This window comes from Monomorium pharaonis, chromosome 7, assembly GCF_013373865.1.
Source record: "Monomorium pharaonis isolate MP-MQ-018 chromosome 7, ASM1337386v2, whole genome shotgun sequence".
Taxonomy (NCBI): Eukaryota; Metazoa; Arthropoda; class Insecta; order Hymenoptera; family Formicidae; genus Monomorium; species Monomorium pharaonis.
In genome coordinates, this window is record NC_050473.1 from 19949328 (window position 1) to 19968780 (window position 19453).

A 19453-nucleotide genomic window follows, 5' to 3' on the forward strand; every position below is an offset into this window, starting at 1 on the left:
ATAACATAATTATAATACATATAAAATAACAATGTTATGTATATTTATTTTTAATGTACATACATAATAAAAAGATATTTTATAAACAATATAAAAAGGAAACAATTTCTTTACTATTTACTTGTTTTCGTGATTTATTTGCTTGATACATTTTCTCTTTAGATTTCTGCAAGTATTCTTGCAGAAAATTTGAAGTTGCAAACTGAAAATATCTAAATATTACAGCACAACTTTGTCTTATTCGCGTTTACTTCAAAAATATTTGCGAGATCGATAGCGTTTCTTTCAAACGTTACTCTGTCGGCGTATGTTGCGCGAAAACACGCATTACGAGATTAAAACAAACGGCCGGAACAGATAAAAACGTACATTGCGCACTCTTTATTTCGGTCGGCAAACAAATTTCGCGTAGCGATACTTTCAGCGCGGTAAACAGCGCGGAAGAAGGGAAAAAAATAAATAAATAGATGCGGCCGCGAGGATCTGCTGCGCTCTGGTTGGCACAGTTCGAGAGAGTTTCTCCGTAGTTGCTTAGCATGACAAATCTTTTTTCGCAATTTTTCTAGCTGAGCCGGGAAGATGGGTCAGGTGCGAGTCGATATTTGTTGGAAACGCGGGAGAGACGCGCGTCCTTACATACATATTGTCCTGCGTTATCGTCGAAGTTTCCCGGCGTTTTCGATTCTATTCCGCACGTATGCATGCGCTCGTATATCGGGTGAACAAACGGAAATCTAAGAAAAATTTAATGCTACCTAAAGTGCTGCTTGTGTATCCGAAGCGAATCGAATTTTTATTAAAAAAGAAGAAAAATAAAGAAGAAATCGGTACTCGCGCAAGGACAGGAGCTGACAGTGAAGTAGAATAAAGCAACGTGCATATAAATTTGGTTTCTACATTTCAGTTATGTAATATTTTATATTTCAAGTGCGATATTTGCGTAGTACGTCTGGAGAGCAAAGAAAATTTCAGCACTAGAGTCAGCGCTTCGAGTGTTTTTAATAATATTTCGATTATATTACACATTATATCAATTATATTGGTCTACTTCTTATAGTTAAAAGTATAATTACAAATGGTCCACAGAAATTTTTCTGTTAGTTTAACACATTAAGCATATGTTAAATAGCAACATAAATATTATGTCGTTATTTTAACATAAAATTAAATGTAAATTTTATAATTTGACATAATTTTTATGTAACAATTTGTTAAGAAAATTATGCCACAGCAACACATGTGACATGTTACTTTAACACTATTGTAACGTATATCACGAAATCACGTATATAACAATTACTTTTCATATCATAGAATAAACTTGATGTTTTTCGTCAATTTTAACAGATAAATTTTGCCACTGATAACAAGGAACATATTTCTTGTGTAAAATAAAAAATACGTGCACATTGTGCTACTTTTACACTTTTTTCCAGTAATTCAAACAATTTACATAACATTTTACTTAAATTAATACAATATATTAAAGTAACAAGCAGATGTGTAAATTTTACCATAAAAAATTTTAACATATCAATTTTAACGTAAATACAAAATGTCTTTTTACCGTGCAGTGATACGTGCAGTTGACGTTTCTACCTGATCACCCGGTATCAGCGCAGCTCGGACGAAACTCGGGAGTCACAATCGGGACATATTTTCCAATGCGAGGGATCGGGGGATGTCGGCGTACATTCGACGAAAACTTTTGCAGCCCGAGCGGTCTTTCTGTCTTGCAGCGTTTCCCAAAGTACCGGCGAGCTATCAAGTAAACACATCCGTTGGATCGACCTACTTGCCAGGATTTAGGGGACGGTTTACTGCGATCCATCAATACGGCGGACACTGTCCGGCGGATAAAATACTAACGAGAGACAGGGGAAAGACGTCGCGCGAGCGACGATTCATCTTACGTGTGCGGACGACGACTTAAGGGCCACCGTGCCGTCTTCAGCGAACAACCTAATTACTCTCGCGGGTCTAATACGTCGTTATCGAGTCAACAATCGCGGCGGATCGACAGTTGGAAAAAAGAAATTAAAGAGAATCTAAAGAGAAATGGTGACGACTGTGATTTTAGAATTTTCAGCAAGAATGATAATCCGGCAGAAAATGTATCAGCCTCCCTGATACGTATCCCCCTTGATTTATATAGATGTGATATTAATATATACAACGTTGATTAATACTTTGAATCCGGAGAGCGTTTAACATCACGATGGGATTTGCAGTGTACCCCCACCGGACTCAAAGTGTTAATTATACCGAACGACACGGACTAATGGGAGCTATTATCTCGAGGCGTACGGGCATTAAATTAGCGTTAATGATAACCAACTGTCATAATTGGTGACAAATGGTCCATTTCCTCTCCACCTGTAGTATATTTTTACTCTCAAGGCTCAGTGCGAGTCCGATGAAAGTACAGGAGTCCCTTTATAACTTATCACTATTCTCACGAATTTTTGGATTTGGTGACATTTCTATTTGTTAAAAGTTAATTAGTCGATTTACAAAACTGATTGAAGCTGACTGAAGAGACGATGCAAAATTTAAATCCAAAAGTTTATGTAATCTATACGCAACAAAATTACTTTTTTAATAAAAGATATAAAAAAGCGTCAAAAGTATACGCGCGCAAGAAACGCTCTCAAAAATCTATTCTTATACAATTCAAAAGTTTATGTAATCTATGTGTTTGCATAAATATAGCAAAGTAATTCTTTTTCTTAGGCTATCAAATAATTTAACGCTTAGATCAAATATAATTTAACATATCAAATCATATAATATTTTTAATTTAACCTTTGCGACGTTTTCTTAATACCGTAATTTGTTTAAATCAAATGTAAATATTTCAATAGAGGCATCAAAGGTTGAAACATTTGTTTGTTATATACATGACGTGTTTATTAACTGTATCTCTGTTTGTTACTGTAATTAACATTAGCAAAGATAAATATTGGGTCTCATAAAGCTTATTTGTTGCATATTTTTAAATTTTATTTACAAAATCGTAAAGTAATCGTTTAAGTTTTAATTATTATGTTGTAAGTTACAATAAAAAATAGTATTGTTTTTTATCACCTGTTAAAACTCATTTGTGTTTATACTTAATGTTACTTTTATAATATTAAATATTGTATTAAAAATTGTAATTTTTAGAATTTTGTTTTATCATTATCTAAATAGAAATTTGTGATAAAATAATTATTTTGCATAAATAATGTTTTAGTTACATAAAATGTAAATCAATTTACAACCGAAATCTCGAAACGTAACTCCGTTGCACGTGGAGGAATAGTTGTAATCAGAATTACCAACTTGTAATAATTAACCGAGAAGTTTCTTCGGAAGGGAAGATCGACAAAGGCAACATCGAGACGATCAACGGTTACTCAAAATCCTCGTTTTTAACAAAGCTATATATTTTACAAGATGGATTATAAGCGCGCGAACCGTACATTTAGGAGCTCGGTCCTCGCAACGCGATCGAAAAATCGTCGACTTCGTTCGACGTTGAAAGCACTCGACGGCTCCTCGTACTTCTGACCAGGCGAAATCGCCGTACACCATCTCTCGGTTCGTGTTGTATCGTCCTTGCGGATCGGCGCTTTCTGCCGAACGGCCACACGGTGCTTTCTCAGCATCGAGTCGCAGCACTTTTTCACCTTTCGACTGACACCTACACCTATTCCACCTCGATCACTTCGGTCCGAGGAACCCACCTTTACGTGGTACCTTTTGCGCAGCATCTTCTTGGTTTCGGATAACATTTCTTTTATTTGGACAACCAAATTTCGCACCGTCACCCATCCTCCTTTCTCGCCTCCGTCGTTCTATTATTCAATTGTTTATAAATATTTTTCAACTATTTTTTATTTCCCTACTTTTGTGTAGGCGTCTACAATGACGAAAAAAAGTTGTTTATTTCACTTAAATCTTTCAATTTGATTAAATTTCTTCAGTTCAAGTATTTAACTTAAATATATAAAATACCCGAAGTTTAATTTAAGTATTTATGTATTTGGTTGAAATACATAAATAGTTAAATTGAAGAAACTTAATCAAGTTGAAAAATTTAGTGAAATTAACAATTTCTTCTCGTTCCTGTTATATTGGTAGCAACTGTACCTAATGTTTAATTTGCAACAAAGTTCTTTACGCTTTAGAGGACATAGAATGTTTAATAAATAACGAATCAATTTGATTAAATTTCTTGTAGTATCGTATCGTTGTGAACGGTTCAATTTTTGCCGTCTCGTCAAATGTCGAACTTACAGCGCAAATCGGGAACTGTACTATTCGCTTCTCCAGGTAAAATAACTTTATTTATTAACATGAGATCCAGTTACAAAAATGGATTGAATTGTTGATAATCTTTTTGTTATACTGGTCACATTTTTGGAATGCCGTTCGTGTGGGTATTCGAGTTATATTAAAATAAAGCGCGAGTGAAGTCAGCGAAGCAGAAAATATCGCAATATTCTTTCATGCAGGATAGTTTTTCTATCTTTAATGTTCTATCTTTAATTTATTTTATAAACGTGAGATATGTGTATGGCTAACTCTAAATAATAACCGTATTTATATAAAATAGTTTAATATGGTTTTAATATGATTCTCTCTCTCTCTCTCTCTTCTTCTCTTTCTTCTTTCTTTCTTTCGCATCTCGCATCTTTTAATAGAAGAGAGTAAAAAACTTTGTATCCTGTTTCTAACAAGAGCCAGATATAAATATATAAAATTCGTCTTTCTTTTCGAGCTCCACATATCTGTCTCTCTTTCTCTCTCTCTCTCTCTCTCTCTCTCTCTCTCTCTTTCTCGTCGATATAAAAAATTGAAAATTGAATATTCGACATGGTCGACGAGCTTGCGATACGGTATCCCGATCGCGTCTCTCTGTCGGTATCGATCACGGATCCATAGATATCAGTATTCCTCGTGTGGATCAGTAGTCCCGGGATCGCGTTTCGCGTTAAGGGTTCCTTCCGTACTTCGATCGACAATTTTTCCGCACTTCCCGTCTCTAACGTTCCCGCTGGAGGAGCAAACCTCCAAAGCGCAACCCCTTCCCGGCCCGAGGTACGCACCAAGTGCACCTCTCCGACCTCCCTTCGCGGCCCTCACCTGGTCCCGTCGTGTTATACAGCGACGAACGGACAGACAGACGGACAGACAGTGAGACAGAGAGATAGACAGACAGACAGACAGACAGACAGACAGACAGGTAGGCACCGACACGAAGAACAACCCTCTAGCAGCACCGCGCGCACAACTCCTCTTTTCCTCCTTCGGTCTTCTCCCTCGACGCGCGGCTGCGCAGAGGAACGGCGCGAGGCGTCGGCGTCGACGCCGTCGTCGGCGTCGGCGTCATGCCGGGGGCGTCGCACCATCGTCGTCGGCAGCGCTCGACGTCTCGACCGAGCGTCGCTTCGTCTCGCCAGGCTAGTATCAAGCCGGGAGCCGTCGAGAGGGTCGATCCACCTCCGGGAACGGGGTCTACTGAACCGCAATCACAGCCAGTCACGACGGTGGTTTTACGTGGTGGTTCGCGCGCGTGGTTGCCCCGCGACGTGTACGCTCGGCCTCGCCGAGGCCTCCGGGTGGCGAGAGGAAGTGCGGTCGCGCGCACGAGCGAAGGAGAGACAGAGATAGAGGGGGAGGGAGAGAGAGAGAAAGACAGAGAGAGAAGGAAAAATGGAGCGCGCGGCCGGATCGATCGCGATACGAACGGATGGCTGACTCGAGAGTGAACCGCGAGCGAGTAACGTAGTCGTGCTGACTGCTCCGAGCCGACGAGAGGGATCCTCCGCGGGCGCGCGCCTCCCGTCTGCATTCGTTGCGTGTGCGTGGTACGCTGGGCGCCATTCGTACGTCAACGGGGAAAACGGTGACATCGCGGCCTCCGACATCTCTCTCTCTCGCGCGCGCGATTCTGCGTCGCGGACGGCGGTATATAGAGAGGGTGGAGAGGGACACGAGAGAGCCTGGTGTGTGTGCCGTTGGTGGTGAAAGTGCTCATCGCGTGATTAGGTCGAGGTCGTGTCGCTGGGACGACTGTTTCCCTCTCGCTCGCTCCCTACGTCCCTTCGGTGACCTTCGGGACGCCGGGGATGAAGCGTGGGTCCAGGTGACGTTCCACGCCACGCATTTCGGACCTGACGCTTGCTCGATCTTCCCCGAGACGCCGCGCCGTATCTCCCGCGTGAAGCGGAGCCGCGGGTGAAAGTGTGTCACAGTCTCGTGGCGCAACGCGACCCTCGAGACGCTCGTCGAGACGATCGGCCATCCTCGAGTGTCGATATCTCGACGTCGCGGTGCTTATCTGTCTCTGCACCCGCACCCTGCTGTGCGCGGTCTCTCTAAGGAGAAGAAGCTCCAGGAAGAAGCGCGCTAACGTCTGATCTTCATTGAACTGTCCATATCCTTACCTTCTCGAGTACGCAATTGAAAGACCTTCTCTCAGCAAGCAACGTATTGCACGCTGATTTGTTTTTGCATTGTGATTTCCGAGAAGAACTAACTTGTCCCTCGTTGGTTGTGCGATATCTTCGACACGTCAGTGACAGCGACTCCAGCGGTGGAACGAGCTCGAAAGGAATAATTGATCATCTTCGCATCGAAGGTCTTGCCGGGAACGAACAGGCATATTGTGAAGGAAGAAGGTCCGCTCTGTGAGACAAAACGTCGATACTTCTTCTGCCCCGTTAAAGACACTTCAGTGACTGAATGATTGACATCGATTGATGTAAGAATATTATATGCTGGTACAGGGAGATTGCATCTTGCAGTGGTCAAATTAGCGTGCGCTAAGTAGTAAAACCTAACTGATATTCTTTGGAGGAAAGTATAGCTAGTTCTAGTCTTAATCGCTCGGTTTGGTTTCAAATCGTAATACAGTAAACGTGTGAGATAGAAACTCTTGCTCTTCGAAAAGAAACTTTTCGTTGCACACCGATCGATTAGTGTGCATTATATATACGCGCGTTAAAGAGAGAAAAGGGTATTGTGGATTCGCTCATTGCGCTCTTGGTATCTTTAGAGGTGAACTCGGGAGGTAATTTATTTGAAAACTTGATGCGTCCAATTAACAGACTGAACTTGAAATTGAAGACATATCCAGAAATATCGACACTTTTGTGAAAATAATTCGCGAACGAATCTTCTTGCTAACTATAATAATTCCATTAAAATATAAGATATTTTAAAGAGTATCATTTTACGGATAATTATAATCAAGGTACATTTTCATAAGCATTTATCACTGTAACTTATATCTTAAAAAGGGGGGATCCCGAAATTCAATAACGAAGATAAATTCACAATTTCGAACGTACGTGTCCGAACGCTATCGGGTTGATTAATTTTCCGAGACGGTTATTTGGCAAGGACTTTCCCGCTCCCGTGATATACAGCGAGTTTGTTCGGTGAGGGTTCGACACGAGAGAGAGAAGCTCACTCAAGGAGCCGCCAATCGAGAACACTCGCGAGTATTTACACGGCATAGGGCGGGGGAGGAAAGGAGGAGCGAGGGGGGACGCACAGGGGAGTACGCACGAGGCGTCAGCGCGCGTACGCTCGCACAAAATCGCATATCACACACCCAGCCCACGCACGATTCGCGCGTGCGTGCTCACGTGCTCACGGACGTGCAGCCGGGTGGTGCAACAACGTGGCCAACAACGTCACGCACCTACGCCTCGAGTGCCCACGCGCGATGCGTATGAGCGCGTGACGGACTACTTTTAGAACGAGGACTCGACTGTGCGGATGAGCAGGATATAGCTGGAGATTCAAAGCGAGAGGTTCAAAAGCAAGTGAATCATGCGTCCCACGTTTTTGCCGGCGTTGCTGCGGCTGGCGGTGATGATACTCGCCTGCCAGATGGCTTGGTCCTTCTTGCTGGAGGGCTCCGCGACGAGCTACGCGCAATTTCGTAAATGGAACGCCGGCCTGAACGGCACCCTCGAATTCGAGTTCAAGACCGAGCAGGGCAACGGATTGCTACTCTACACGGACGACGGCGGCACCTACGACTTCTTCGAGGTCAAGCTGGTCGAGAGCGCTCTCAGACTGAGATACAACCTTGGCGGCGGGGCGCAGATCGTCACGGTCGGCCACGATCTCGGCGACGGCCACTGGCATAAGGTGCAGATCACCAGGTGCAACGAGAACACTACCCTGACCGTGGATGGGCTCGGCGCGGTCTCGACGTCTCGCGGCAAGGAGTTCGAGTTCGGCAAGCTCGCTGGGAACTCGGACGTCTATGTGGGCGGCATGCCTAGCTGGTACAACAGTAAGCTGACGCTGTTGGCGCTGCCTAGCGTGATATTCGAGCCCAGATTCAACGGACTTATTAGGAATCTCGTGTATGCCGACGGGGAGAATACTGTGCCCAGGAGGCAGGAGATGAAGAGTCGGGACGCCAAGGTATGCGGAAACTACTCGTCTACTCTTTTTACTACCATTTTGTTTGACGTTACGTTCGCTTTTTAATTTGCTTGGTCTGGAGGACTATTTAAATTTCTACGGAAAGTACACAGTCTTTAACGCAGAGATTCTAAGTTTAGATTCGTGTTGAATCTAAACTTTATGAATTTTTCACAGCGTATTCGCGACCAAGGAGCTCATGGCTCTCTCTATTTCTCTTGCTCTCTTTTCGCTAATATTTATAGAAGTTTCCTGTTAACAGTACATATAGTTGCGAAACTAATTGTCCAAAACATTACAAGGATACTAAAAATTTATTTTATTTACACAGAGAGAAACAATTGTTGTAATTATCATAATTCGACTGTAATTCATTCATGAGCTATTTTTGACGCTATAAATTGTATATTTCTAGTTGTTTTATCTATTCAAATTACAGCTATTATTATTATTATTATTATTATTATTATTATTATTATTATTGCTAATAAGCGAATGTTAACCAAACTAGTTATATATTTGCATTGTGGTTACTTTTACTATTTACGTTACTATACACGTTTACTATTTACTATATACAAATATTTATTTTTACTATCTATATCTTGATCTGTTTTACTATATTAATGTTTGAAATTATAGTAAATTATTATAAATTTGTTCATAATTGGTAATAGAACAATAAATATAAGGTTATTACTACTAACATTAGAGGAAGATGGCCAATACTAGTATAAGTCCAAAGCGGCACTCCTTTATTTCGTGGAAACTAAACTGTCTCAGGTAACAAACTAGGTCATTTTGACGTCAAGACGTTATTAAATGTCCTTTAGATGTCAAAATGATCTTGATAGCTTGTTATCTAAAAGGTATTAATATTGATAAAAACGTGATCTGCTTTGATACCTAAAGACTTAGAAATCCATAGTTTATACATTTATATAATTTCTTCGTATAAAATCTATTAAAAACAAATCTGACATAATCTAATCTTTATATTACAGTCGCATTACATGCTGTTTTTTGCGATATTATCGGATTGAAAGACTCTTATAGGAATCCACATATAAATTCTTTATAAAAATGTAATATTAAATAGTATCAAATTGGCTAGCAATTATTACTTATTTTGAGTACAAAAATTGAGTATTAAAATTTTGAATACTTCTATATTTAAATATTTTTAGTCGAGTGTGGTGTCTAGAGCTGTTACATAATAATATTTGGTTAATGTAAGAGATCTACGGTTTGTAGATCTATCTATGAGATTCGAATTTATAGACTGGTAGACGACAAGAATAAACAATGTTGAGTTTCAAAAATTAGATTTGACGTCTAATTGAGACGAAATTATACTACGAAAATTTAGATTACATGAGCGTGAAATGTCCGTAAGTAGAGCAATATAAAAAAAACTTTTGGTATAAAATTTACGGACTGATATTAATACGTATACTTTAGTTCTGAAAAAGGATTTCTAAATCTAAAAAAACAAAATTATACACATGAAATCTTGTTGATGTGCACGAATGACTCCACATTATCAACCCTGAAATTTGAAAGATACTCCAGCATTTCCTTAATGGAACTGTATTACTTGCAAAAGTTTCCTCTTTCAATCCAATTTCCCCCTTCTCCTCCAAAATAAAAATATTTGATAAATTTGTAGCATAAAGTAAACTTCCGTATTCTGTGTTCAAACAATTAGTTTTATGATTGTAATAAATATAAAAACAAGAATAATGTTAACACTATGGAAAATTACGTTTATGTATTCTCTTCATTGTTTCCCCGGTCGCTTGTAATCTATCATACGGTCCAATTTTTATTTTCACGCGTACTTCTTCGCAAAGGGGCATTTCCGTGATGTACGTGACCGAAATATAAGAGAAAGGGTTTGTTCGCTCCGAGACCGAAGGTCGCCGGCAAATTGGGAGGGTGCCAATTACGAGTTATCGGACAGTCCGATTTTGTTAACAGACCGCACATCCTATCGGCGATTAGATTGGAAAACAGAAGAATCGTTTATCTCAAAATTCATGACGCGGAACAAATTGTTTATCAATCTGATATTGACTATGTGGACTATTTCTCCAGTCACACATGAATTGTACTTTTGAGGCGCATCGAGGCGCATCATTTTTTCGATAATCGCATAATACTTAGCATCATAATTAGTATGATAATTGTCGTACAAGATCTTTCGTACTTAAGACTCTGTCGTCTTGTTAAAAAGACACGATTAATAAAGAAAGTACACGCATCGCTATTGACCGAATTTCTCCCTCATTTTTATATACTTTTTCATCCCTTTTATAGTCGCATTCGCAATATTAACGTTGCGACAATGTGAAATGCGGATCACGGAAGTTGTCGTCTTCTACTAAAGAATCAATACACGCTGGTCAGAACAATGCACGTTGTATATCCAACGGTGTCATTGGCCGTGTGCAACACGGCCGAGCGGCCGATAGCTGAGTCAGGTTCATCGAGAGATTCCTCTTGAATGTGCGCTACGCGAGAAGCGCGTGCGTGTGCTGCTCCGTCAGCATATAAAACCGTGACTTTCCCTAGCGCGAATTGCGTACACAAGGGACTAAAAATAAATCTCTCTCATTTAGAGAGAAGGAAGACCCTCCCTCCACTCCCCCCTCTTTCTTTCCGCGCTATTTTATTGCTCACTTCCGACGATCGATACTCCCTCCGTTGTCCGGAGGTTAACATCTTCGGGACAATAGTGCTTTTCCACCGTCGATTTTTGTGCCTGCAATAATTAGCAGGTGGATAATCCGTTACCGGATAAAAGTTTAGCCCTTAACGCTCTTTCTATCTACCAAGAGTTTCGATGGAGCACTTGTCCGCCGAAAGAATCTGTTCAAATTTAGGTGTATTATTCAGAAACTCAAAAGATTAGTTTTCACTTTTTTTATGATATAAAACGCATTCCGCTTTTTATGTCGAGTTAAATATAAAAATATACAAATTACGAAATAACCGTTATTTTAATTTCTAATATTTTTTAAATAATTGTTTACAGGGTTGGGAAAGTTACTTTTTAAAAGTAACTCGTTACCGTTACCGTTACTCTCGATAAAAAGCAACTCGTTACCGTTACTCATTACCGTTACTTTAAAAATAACGAAAAATCGTTACTTTTCGTTACTTTTTTCTTAATGATAAGACAGATTTATAAAATAGGATACTAAGATGTACAGAATATAAAATTGGAAGATATTTATCTTTAAATACTTTTATATATTTTCAGTACATATCTATATACATTACATATTACATTTTTTATATACTTTGTACACTTTAAACGTTTACTTCATATACCTATTATCCAGATAGCACAATGAATTCAAAATAATTTTTTAAATAATTGCTTTTTTATGTCACCAATTATGAATTCTTCTTTAGATGCAAAAAGAAATCTTCTAAGATGAATTCTTTTTTTAGATGCAAAAAATTAGTTTTCTCTCCTGTTCTCTAGTCTTTTTGCTTTCTACCAGACGGTAAGTATTTCCATATTTATGTACCGGCCTTATATTTAAAAGTAATAATAAAAGTAACTGCGTTTCGTTACTCGTTACAAAAGAAAATATAACGTCGTTATTTTTTCGTTACTAAAAAAGAAAAGTAACGGCGTTACCAAATCGTTACAGAAAAAAAGTAACGGTGACAGTAACGACGTTACAAGTAACGCGTTACTTCCCAACCTTGATTGTTTATTTTAATTATTGTTTTAAGAATGTTGTAATACTTTAAGGATTACACAATTGTTTTTAAACTTATGGAAAACTTACAGATTGCTCTGTATTGTATTTGGAAGTAACGTAAAAAAGTTTGTCGATAGCGATTTTCTACTTGAAGTAAAAATTATTTTAATGAGAAGTCGGAATATAGTCTAATGTGGAGATGTATTGAGAAATAATAAAAAAATATATTTTTTTTTCAAACAAGTATTTTAAGAGATAATTTATGTATAAAATTTTGTTGGGATGCAGATATTAATTGTTTGACAAATAAACAAAAAATTTATTTATTTATATATTTTTATTATTGATAATAATAAAAAGTAATAAAGTAAATAAACACATTGATTGGTAAAAATAGAATGTTATTAACGCAACTTTTATGTGTACACATAATTTATTTAAAGTATAAATATTAATACATTTGTAAAAATGAATGAAATGCATTCTTAATTGGATAACGATTTTATCGATATCAATATCAGCTTTTCAGCGTGTCTAAGTGAATTGAGATGAGTCTCTTCCTTTTTTACACACTTTATGTACAGTATACTCTACTTCAATGTGCCTGTCTGTTGGCACCACATGACAGAATTTACTATGTGTTACAGTGGAACTAAGCTCGGTTCATATTTCTCCCAATGGCCGTCTGCCAAGAATTCCTCCATCCACTCTTTGGATGTATGTATCCCGCTTTATTCAAGTATCCCCGGAATCTTGTATCCCATTCCGAAAGTAATCTCGTCGTATTTAGCAAACAGCGGCCGGGCATGCTTGTTATTCCCACGATGACGGCCGACATTTCGACATATTGGTGAACACACAGATTGACATTTCGCTCTTACGCATACGAATGTCGTTTGTCACGTTTACTTATTCGAACAGTGCAAAGATATATTTACGTACATACATTTAAAATTTCGTGCCAAAGTATCTTAATTTAGAAAAAAAAAAAAAGATCTTAGTTATAAAAAAGTATCTTAGTTTATCTTAATTAGAAAATAATGATAATAGAAAATAATAAAAATAATATTAAAAAATAACAAACAAAGGCGTATTTGTGATCTTTGATTTTATATGCAAAGATATTCTGGTGTTCAGGTGATTGGCTGCCGGACTTATTGTTTGAGGGATCAAGTAAGGCGCACGTATTCGTGAATTTAGTCACCTTGCTGCTCGATTGGCCACACGCGTGGTTACGAGGCGCGCATCCGCTTACGATTAGATAAGGCGACAAATCGAGAATATCCGTCAGGAGGATCGCCATGCGATTGCCATGCGAGTACAACGATGTAACCCGGTCGACGTTATCGTCCTCCGTACATCCATACGGTGACGTTTACGGCAGCGTAGATAGATAACCTGGATTTATCAGTCGCGCAAGAAGTGAATAACTTATATAATTGTTTAATTATCTCCTTTACTAGGAAATGTATGCGGAATGTATAATACTTCCTGACAATTATGTAGGGTGAATTAGGCCATACGGAGTGGAAGATAGTAAATGACCATAATTTCTTCAATAATTGCTAAATAATGTGTTCTTGTAATTATTTTCGAAGATAATCGACATTTGCTATAGTTCATGTGCGTATATTATTCAATATAACAATATCACGTTTTTACTTTTACTGTCTGCAAAGTTTTTTTATGCGTTTATTAAAAATTGCCACAACGTTGAATAAATTACAGTTGAGATGTCACAATTAACGTTAGACATACAACAAAGGTATGTGCATTGTGTGATTATATTTTTTATTTCCATTTTTGAAATAAATGACTATTTTTCTCTCGCAGTTTGGATAAGATAGCTCAAAAGACAATAATAATTAACAATGCATGTGTTATGTATACATTTTATTAAAAAAACGAGAATTAAGTGCTAATATTTTAAATTTGATGTATCATAGATGTTTTTTAGTACTGATAATGAGTTAAATAGATGTTAATAAAATTAAATATGTGCTAATATGTGGCAATAAAACTAAATACGTAGTTATAGGTTTTTTTACTATTTTATATTTATAAAATACTAAAAAAACTTATAACTTTACGTACAATTTTGTATTTGTCAAATATATGAAGTATGGCTAACTATCTTATAATATTATGACCATTTTTTTCCTAAAGGTTGTGAAAGATGATCAATGCTTCATTATTTTGATAATATAAAATTTTTGTTACGTATCTTCTTTAATGTCGATAGTGTTACATGCTTCAAGGCTCAATAAAGTAACATACCAAACACTATTTAAAAATAATAGAATAAAAGTGGTTTTTTTTGCACATTGTAAAATTATGGCGGAGTTTACCTTTATATTATCTAAAATTGATTAGCACGTTTTGCTAATTATTATACATTAAATGAAAAGACGCGAGGAAAATTTTGCAAACTCATCATCGAGTTGCAACAGAATGCGCGTAGCAGAAATCAGCGCTAATTATCATTCTTCGATGGACCCTTTCGTTCAAATTTCATCTTGATTTTCTCATTACGGCGCGCGCTTGCGTTTTACATCCCTTCGCGCGAGCTCGGAGAGGACAAACGTTGTTGCGCTCGGTTAGAAAATCACCGTTTTTCCACGCAAAACGTCCCTCCAACCGCGCCATCCTCTCCGCCGTATTAATATTATTTTTCTGTCGTTAACGTCGTAATGTACGCGCGGCACGAAAAGCGATTACCAGACGTACGTGGGCGGAGAGAGAGAGAGAGAGAGAGAGAGAGAGAGTAGAGTACGCGATCAGCGGTCTGCTACAAACGACTGTCGCGGAAAAACCGGGCAATTACTACTCGTAGGAAGCAATTATGTCGTTACCTGTTACACAGTGGACTGTGTCGCGCATAGAGTGAATTAAACAGTCGTTGAGCAAATAGAGAGAATGGATTATTTGTCGCACTGCGTTGGATTTCGAGAATCGCCAATGTTAAATCGCAGACGGAGGAGGGGGGAGGGACTTACCCTCTTACGTAGTTAATTCTTAGGAATTCGAGAGTTTGAATTGATAATAATGCGCGATTATTGAAAATAATTAATTTGCACATTGGAAAATGCACATTGACGTGTGCAAATTGAAATTAGTTTGAGATAAAAAGTTCAAGATAAAAAGGATATTGTCCAAGAGACGCGCTTTAATAACGGTAACAAGCGTGTCTTTAGCGCCTGATATATTTGCCGAGCTGCCGTAGAGCATTAGAGAGAGAACAAGCGAGGCAGTTACAGTTCGTCGCCGTTTAGGTGATTAAACGGATTAAACGAGAAGATAAATTAATTAATTTGCACGGGGAGTAGTATACTGCACGGCGGCGGAACTGTGGAATTCGTTTTCGCGGTAACGTTGTATCATTTCGAGGAATGCGCGTGTGTCTCACGAGTGTGTTTCATATACGCGCGCAGGTGGCCTTAATAATAGTCGCGTTTCAAAGAACGGTAAGCAGCCAAGATAGATCTCTATCGGATAATAATGTGGAGCGACAAGTACGGTGGACAGTGCAAATTGCTGGGTGGACACGGCAAAGCGCGCCGTCGCACTCGAGCCGAATGAAAATAACATGTCGCGCACAGCACACAGCGAAATGCAGGAAGTGTCCGTGCATATCAATGAAATGCATTCCGTTAACGTTTATAATTATAAACAATGGATAATCAAATTTAAGTCTAATTTTCGATAAATCCGTCTTCATTAAAAGTTACAAAACCGTTGTATGAAATATTTTGCATTAATTCGCAGAAAGGATAATGAACTTTAGCTGTCACTCACACGTGAAATTAGTTTGTATTGCCTGAGACATTAAATAATTAGAATAATCTTGCGAAGTGATCACCGACCAGCCGTTTCCATCTCGAGTTATTCGAGATATGAGAAGATTTTGAGCGCCTTAATTTTAAATAAGTTTTTAATTTGCTTGTTTGAATAAATATTATAATTGAATAGAATTACGTGTTAGAAAATAGTTGGCAAAATTTTGACAAAGTAAACTTAATTTCTTTTAGTAAACTCGGTTTTATTTACTAAATTCAAATCCGCAAATATTGAGTCAGAAAGTTGCTGCTGTATCAGCAATTCAATATAATAGCTAATATGACACATTTTATCACTTTATTCTTTAAATTGGAATCAGCAAAATCTTACTGAATCGTACTATTATGCTTAAAACTAAAATAGCCGTCAGTGACAATTCATTGTCTTTCAGTTATGTCGATAATGAGTAAAGTGACACGTCGAGTACCGGTAATTCAATAATAGAATTGACATATTTTATCATTTTATCCTCGAAATCTGAATTAGTAAATATTTTATTGATTTTCAGTATTACATTTACAACTAGAATGATTAAGGTATCTGAAGAAGGTCGACAAAAAAGACTCTTTTTAAATTTACTAGTTAAAAGTGTATTTTATGCCTAGAGTGTATGCTCAAAAGAAGTGTTGTGAAAAGTACATAAAGAGAAACTGAGAATTGAAACTGGTAACGCTGCAACAAAAACTTTAGTGCAATAAAATTTGTAATGAACTGACTGTGTATGAGGCGTTTTTATTAAAATTTTCTGCAAAGTTTATTAAGTACATTATTTTATGTTATAACATTATAATATTATTCAACTTCTTAATTAGAATATATATATATATATTTAATTTTTTAAATTCTATACCATATATACACGGTATAGAATTAAAAAAATTAAATAAATGCGTTTTATATTTGATTCATTTCACTAACCCTAATCCTACAGACTATCAAATAATTCGATATTCTACACAAGGGGTGTAATACATTCCAGTCATTTAAAGTGGTTATTACTCGAATGTTATCAAACATTTTGGTTCAAAAAAATTTTTCAACATTCTTTAAACTTCCAAAAATAATGTCTAAAAGTTATTTTGGAGCAATTTAAATTTTAAAACAGTACAAAAATTCATGTAGCTAAGCAAAAAACTAAAGTAAAAAACCAGTGGGGTTTATTTTATTTCAGGTGTAAAATTAGGGTTAACTGTCTTTTAATAATTTCGATTCAGAAAGGGTGATATATCGGTAATAATTGACCTATTTTATATTTGAAATCAGATCAGTGAAATCTGATCGATTTGCAGTGCTATACTTATAACTATTCTCAAAATAGCATTCAGTTTACTTCCACTGATTTGCAGTAGTGTAGCTGTGATAATTAGTGACTATTCACTGTCTTTTAGTGATTTAGAGATACTTATAGAATTAGTATATTATATCATTGAAATCAATGTATTTATTTTATTGATTAATAACTTAAAAGTATATTATTGAAAGTCAGTGTATTTTCACTAATTGTAATTGTAGAAAGTATAATATTTGGTTCCTATTTACTATTTTTTTAATTTCGATCAAGAACTCTAACTAATTGGAATCAGTATATTATCATTGAAAAAGTATGTACTTGATTATAGATATAGTTATACCACAAAGAGATCAGAGTATCTATTTTTCATCCACTATTTTTCAGTGGATGATACATTGATTTTTCTGCATTTAAATTTAGAAAACTTATATTATGTATAAATCAACTATTGATATTTCAATATAAAACTGGAATGAACTCTTGCAGTCGTTTAATAAATAAATTTATAAATGAGATATATTATTAAAATGTACTTCATTTAGTGTCTGAAAAGGTTTTTGTTATTCGTTGAAATGTAAGGATAAAAATCTGATCATGATGACGATTAATTTGCAATTATCAATCAACGTCGAAGGGAAAAGTTGTTATAACAGTAACGCTATCGTCCTATTAATCACACTTATCTTTTTTCTTTTTGCTTTCCGATCTAATATCCTCGAAATCGCTCTGTAAATCGAAAGACGCGAATGTCTAAGCAATAGAAAATATCGCGTTTAATTAATTATGCCTGCCTGACGTAATCGCGGGGCTTTTTTGTCGCCCAGCCGTATATTTCTTTGCATGTAATCATGCGTTGAGTGACGTAAATGACTACACACAGCGTTTATTACGTTGACTACCACGATTAATGAATGCGCGGATTTGCAGCTAATGAGATACGATATCACATTCCGCCGCGTAGCAAACACGATTCCGGGACGCAAAATACGCCCGTGTTGAATCGGTGTCAATATAATTTACATTAAGCATACCCCCGCGACAAAAATCATGATGCAAAAGAGGTAACGTGCGCTTCCTGTGCTGAATACACGTTTAGCAGAACTGCAACGTACCCAACGAATATTACGAAGGTAGTTCGGCCATGCGGAAGGAACCATTTTGCCAAAGTATTGAAAGATTCAGCGGAATACAGATCTGCAAATAATTTTGATCGACGAAATAATTGGAATTAAAGCTTGACGCAAAAGGTTTCGACGTTCGAATCAATTTAAACATCCTACGCAATTATTTTAATAGTCTGTTTAATTTATTTTCAGGTTTATATCCAGCTAAATTTTTAAAGACACTTGAGCAAAATTCTTCTTCCCGCGTGATGAATCCCGCTATATCTTCGTACAACTCGAGTGCAAATCTGTGTAGAAGACTCGACAGACTCGAATCACGTCAATTATATCGATACGTTTGAGATGTCTGCTGACACTTGCGTTTCCTCGGCGCGAAGTAATATTCGGTCGCGGTGATATTTGGTCAGACGTGTGCACGAGCGGGGCTGAAACGCGCCGCGATAATTAATCGAGAAACTCGTTAATGAGGGTGGCTGAACGAAATTCCGCCGCACACGCCGAGGTGGAGATACATTGGCGCACCTCACTTTCGGAAATAATGAATGCGCGCGAATGTACCGAGACGCGCGATGTGGTCTCGTAACGAGAAAGCTGCACGTTACGTAAATGTGGGATTGCCCGTTGCAAAAGTTTGCAACGCGACTCTCTCTCTCTCTCTCTCTCTCTCTCTCTCTCTCTCTCTCTCCTCTCTCTCTCTCTCTTTCTCTCTCCCTCTCTTTTTTTCTCTGTAACGATCCCTGCGCCTAATTAATTTTTATCACCTGTTTATGCTCGAATTATCCGCCGACGGCCGCCATATAAAACATATAAGCGGCTTTGCATATTTATCAATTTCACCGTTGCATTATTTGTCGTTTCGATACACTCGTGTGGGCGAAAATATTTTAACGCTGGGAGAAAAACGCGCTGCGCGCGGTGCAAATTTCCCCTTCCCCTTCCACCCCCCCTCGGGTTTCGATACGCGAGAAATGCACGCGGTGTTATTTTGGCTTTCACGCACACGTACAAAAAAGGGAAGCTCAACGTAACGTGACCGCGCTTAACATTTT

General features: G+C 37.7%; 1 protein-coding gene across 5 annotated transcripts in view; it reads left to right on the plus strand.

The window, feature by feature from the left end:
• Nucleotides 1-4021: 4021 nt before the first annotated feature.
• Nucleotides 4022-19453, plus strand: part of LOC105834973 (neurexin-1) — a 421734-nt gene continuing 406302 nt past the window's right edge. For 3 of the 5 annotated variants that reach the window (XM_036290354.1, XM_036290356.1, XM_036290358.1), the window contains exon 1: nucleotides 4022-8433. In XM_036290354.1, coding sequence (XP_036146247.1) covers nucleotides 7828-8433 — 606 coding nt within the window. In that variant the 5' untranslated portion in view covers nucleotides 4022-7827. The remainder of the gene's footprint in view (nucleotides 8434-19453) is intronic. The other 2 variants (XM_036290357.1, XM_036290359.1) reach the window with 2 other exon arrangements.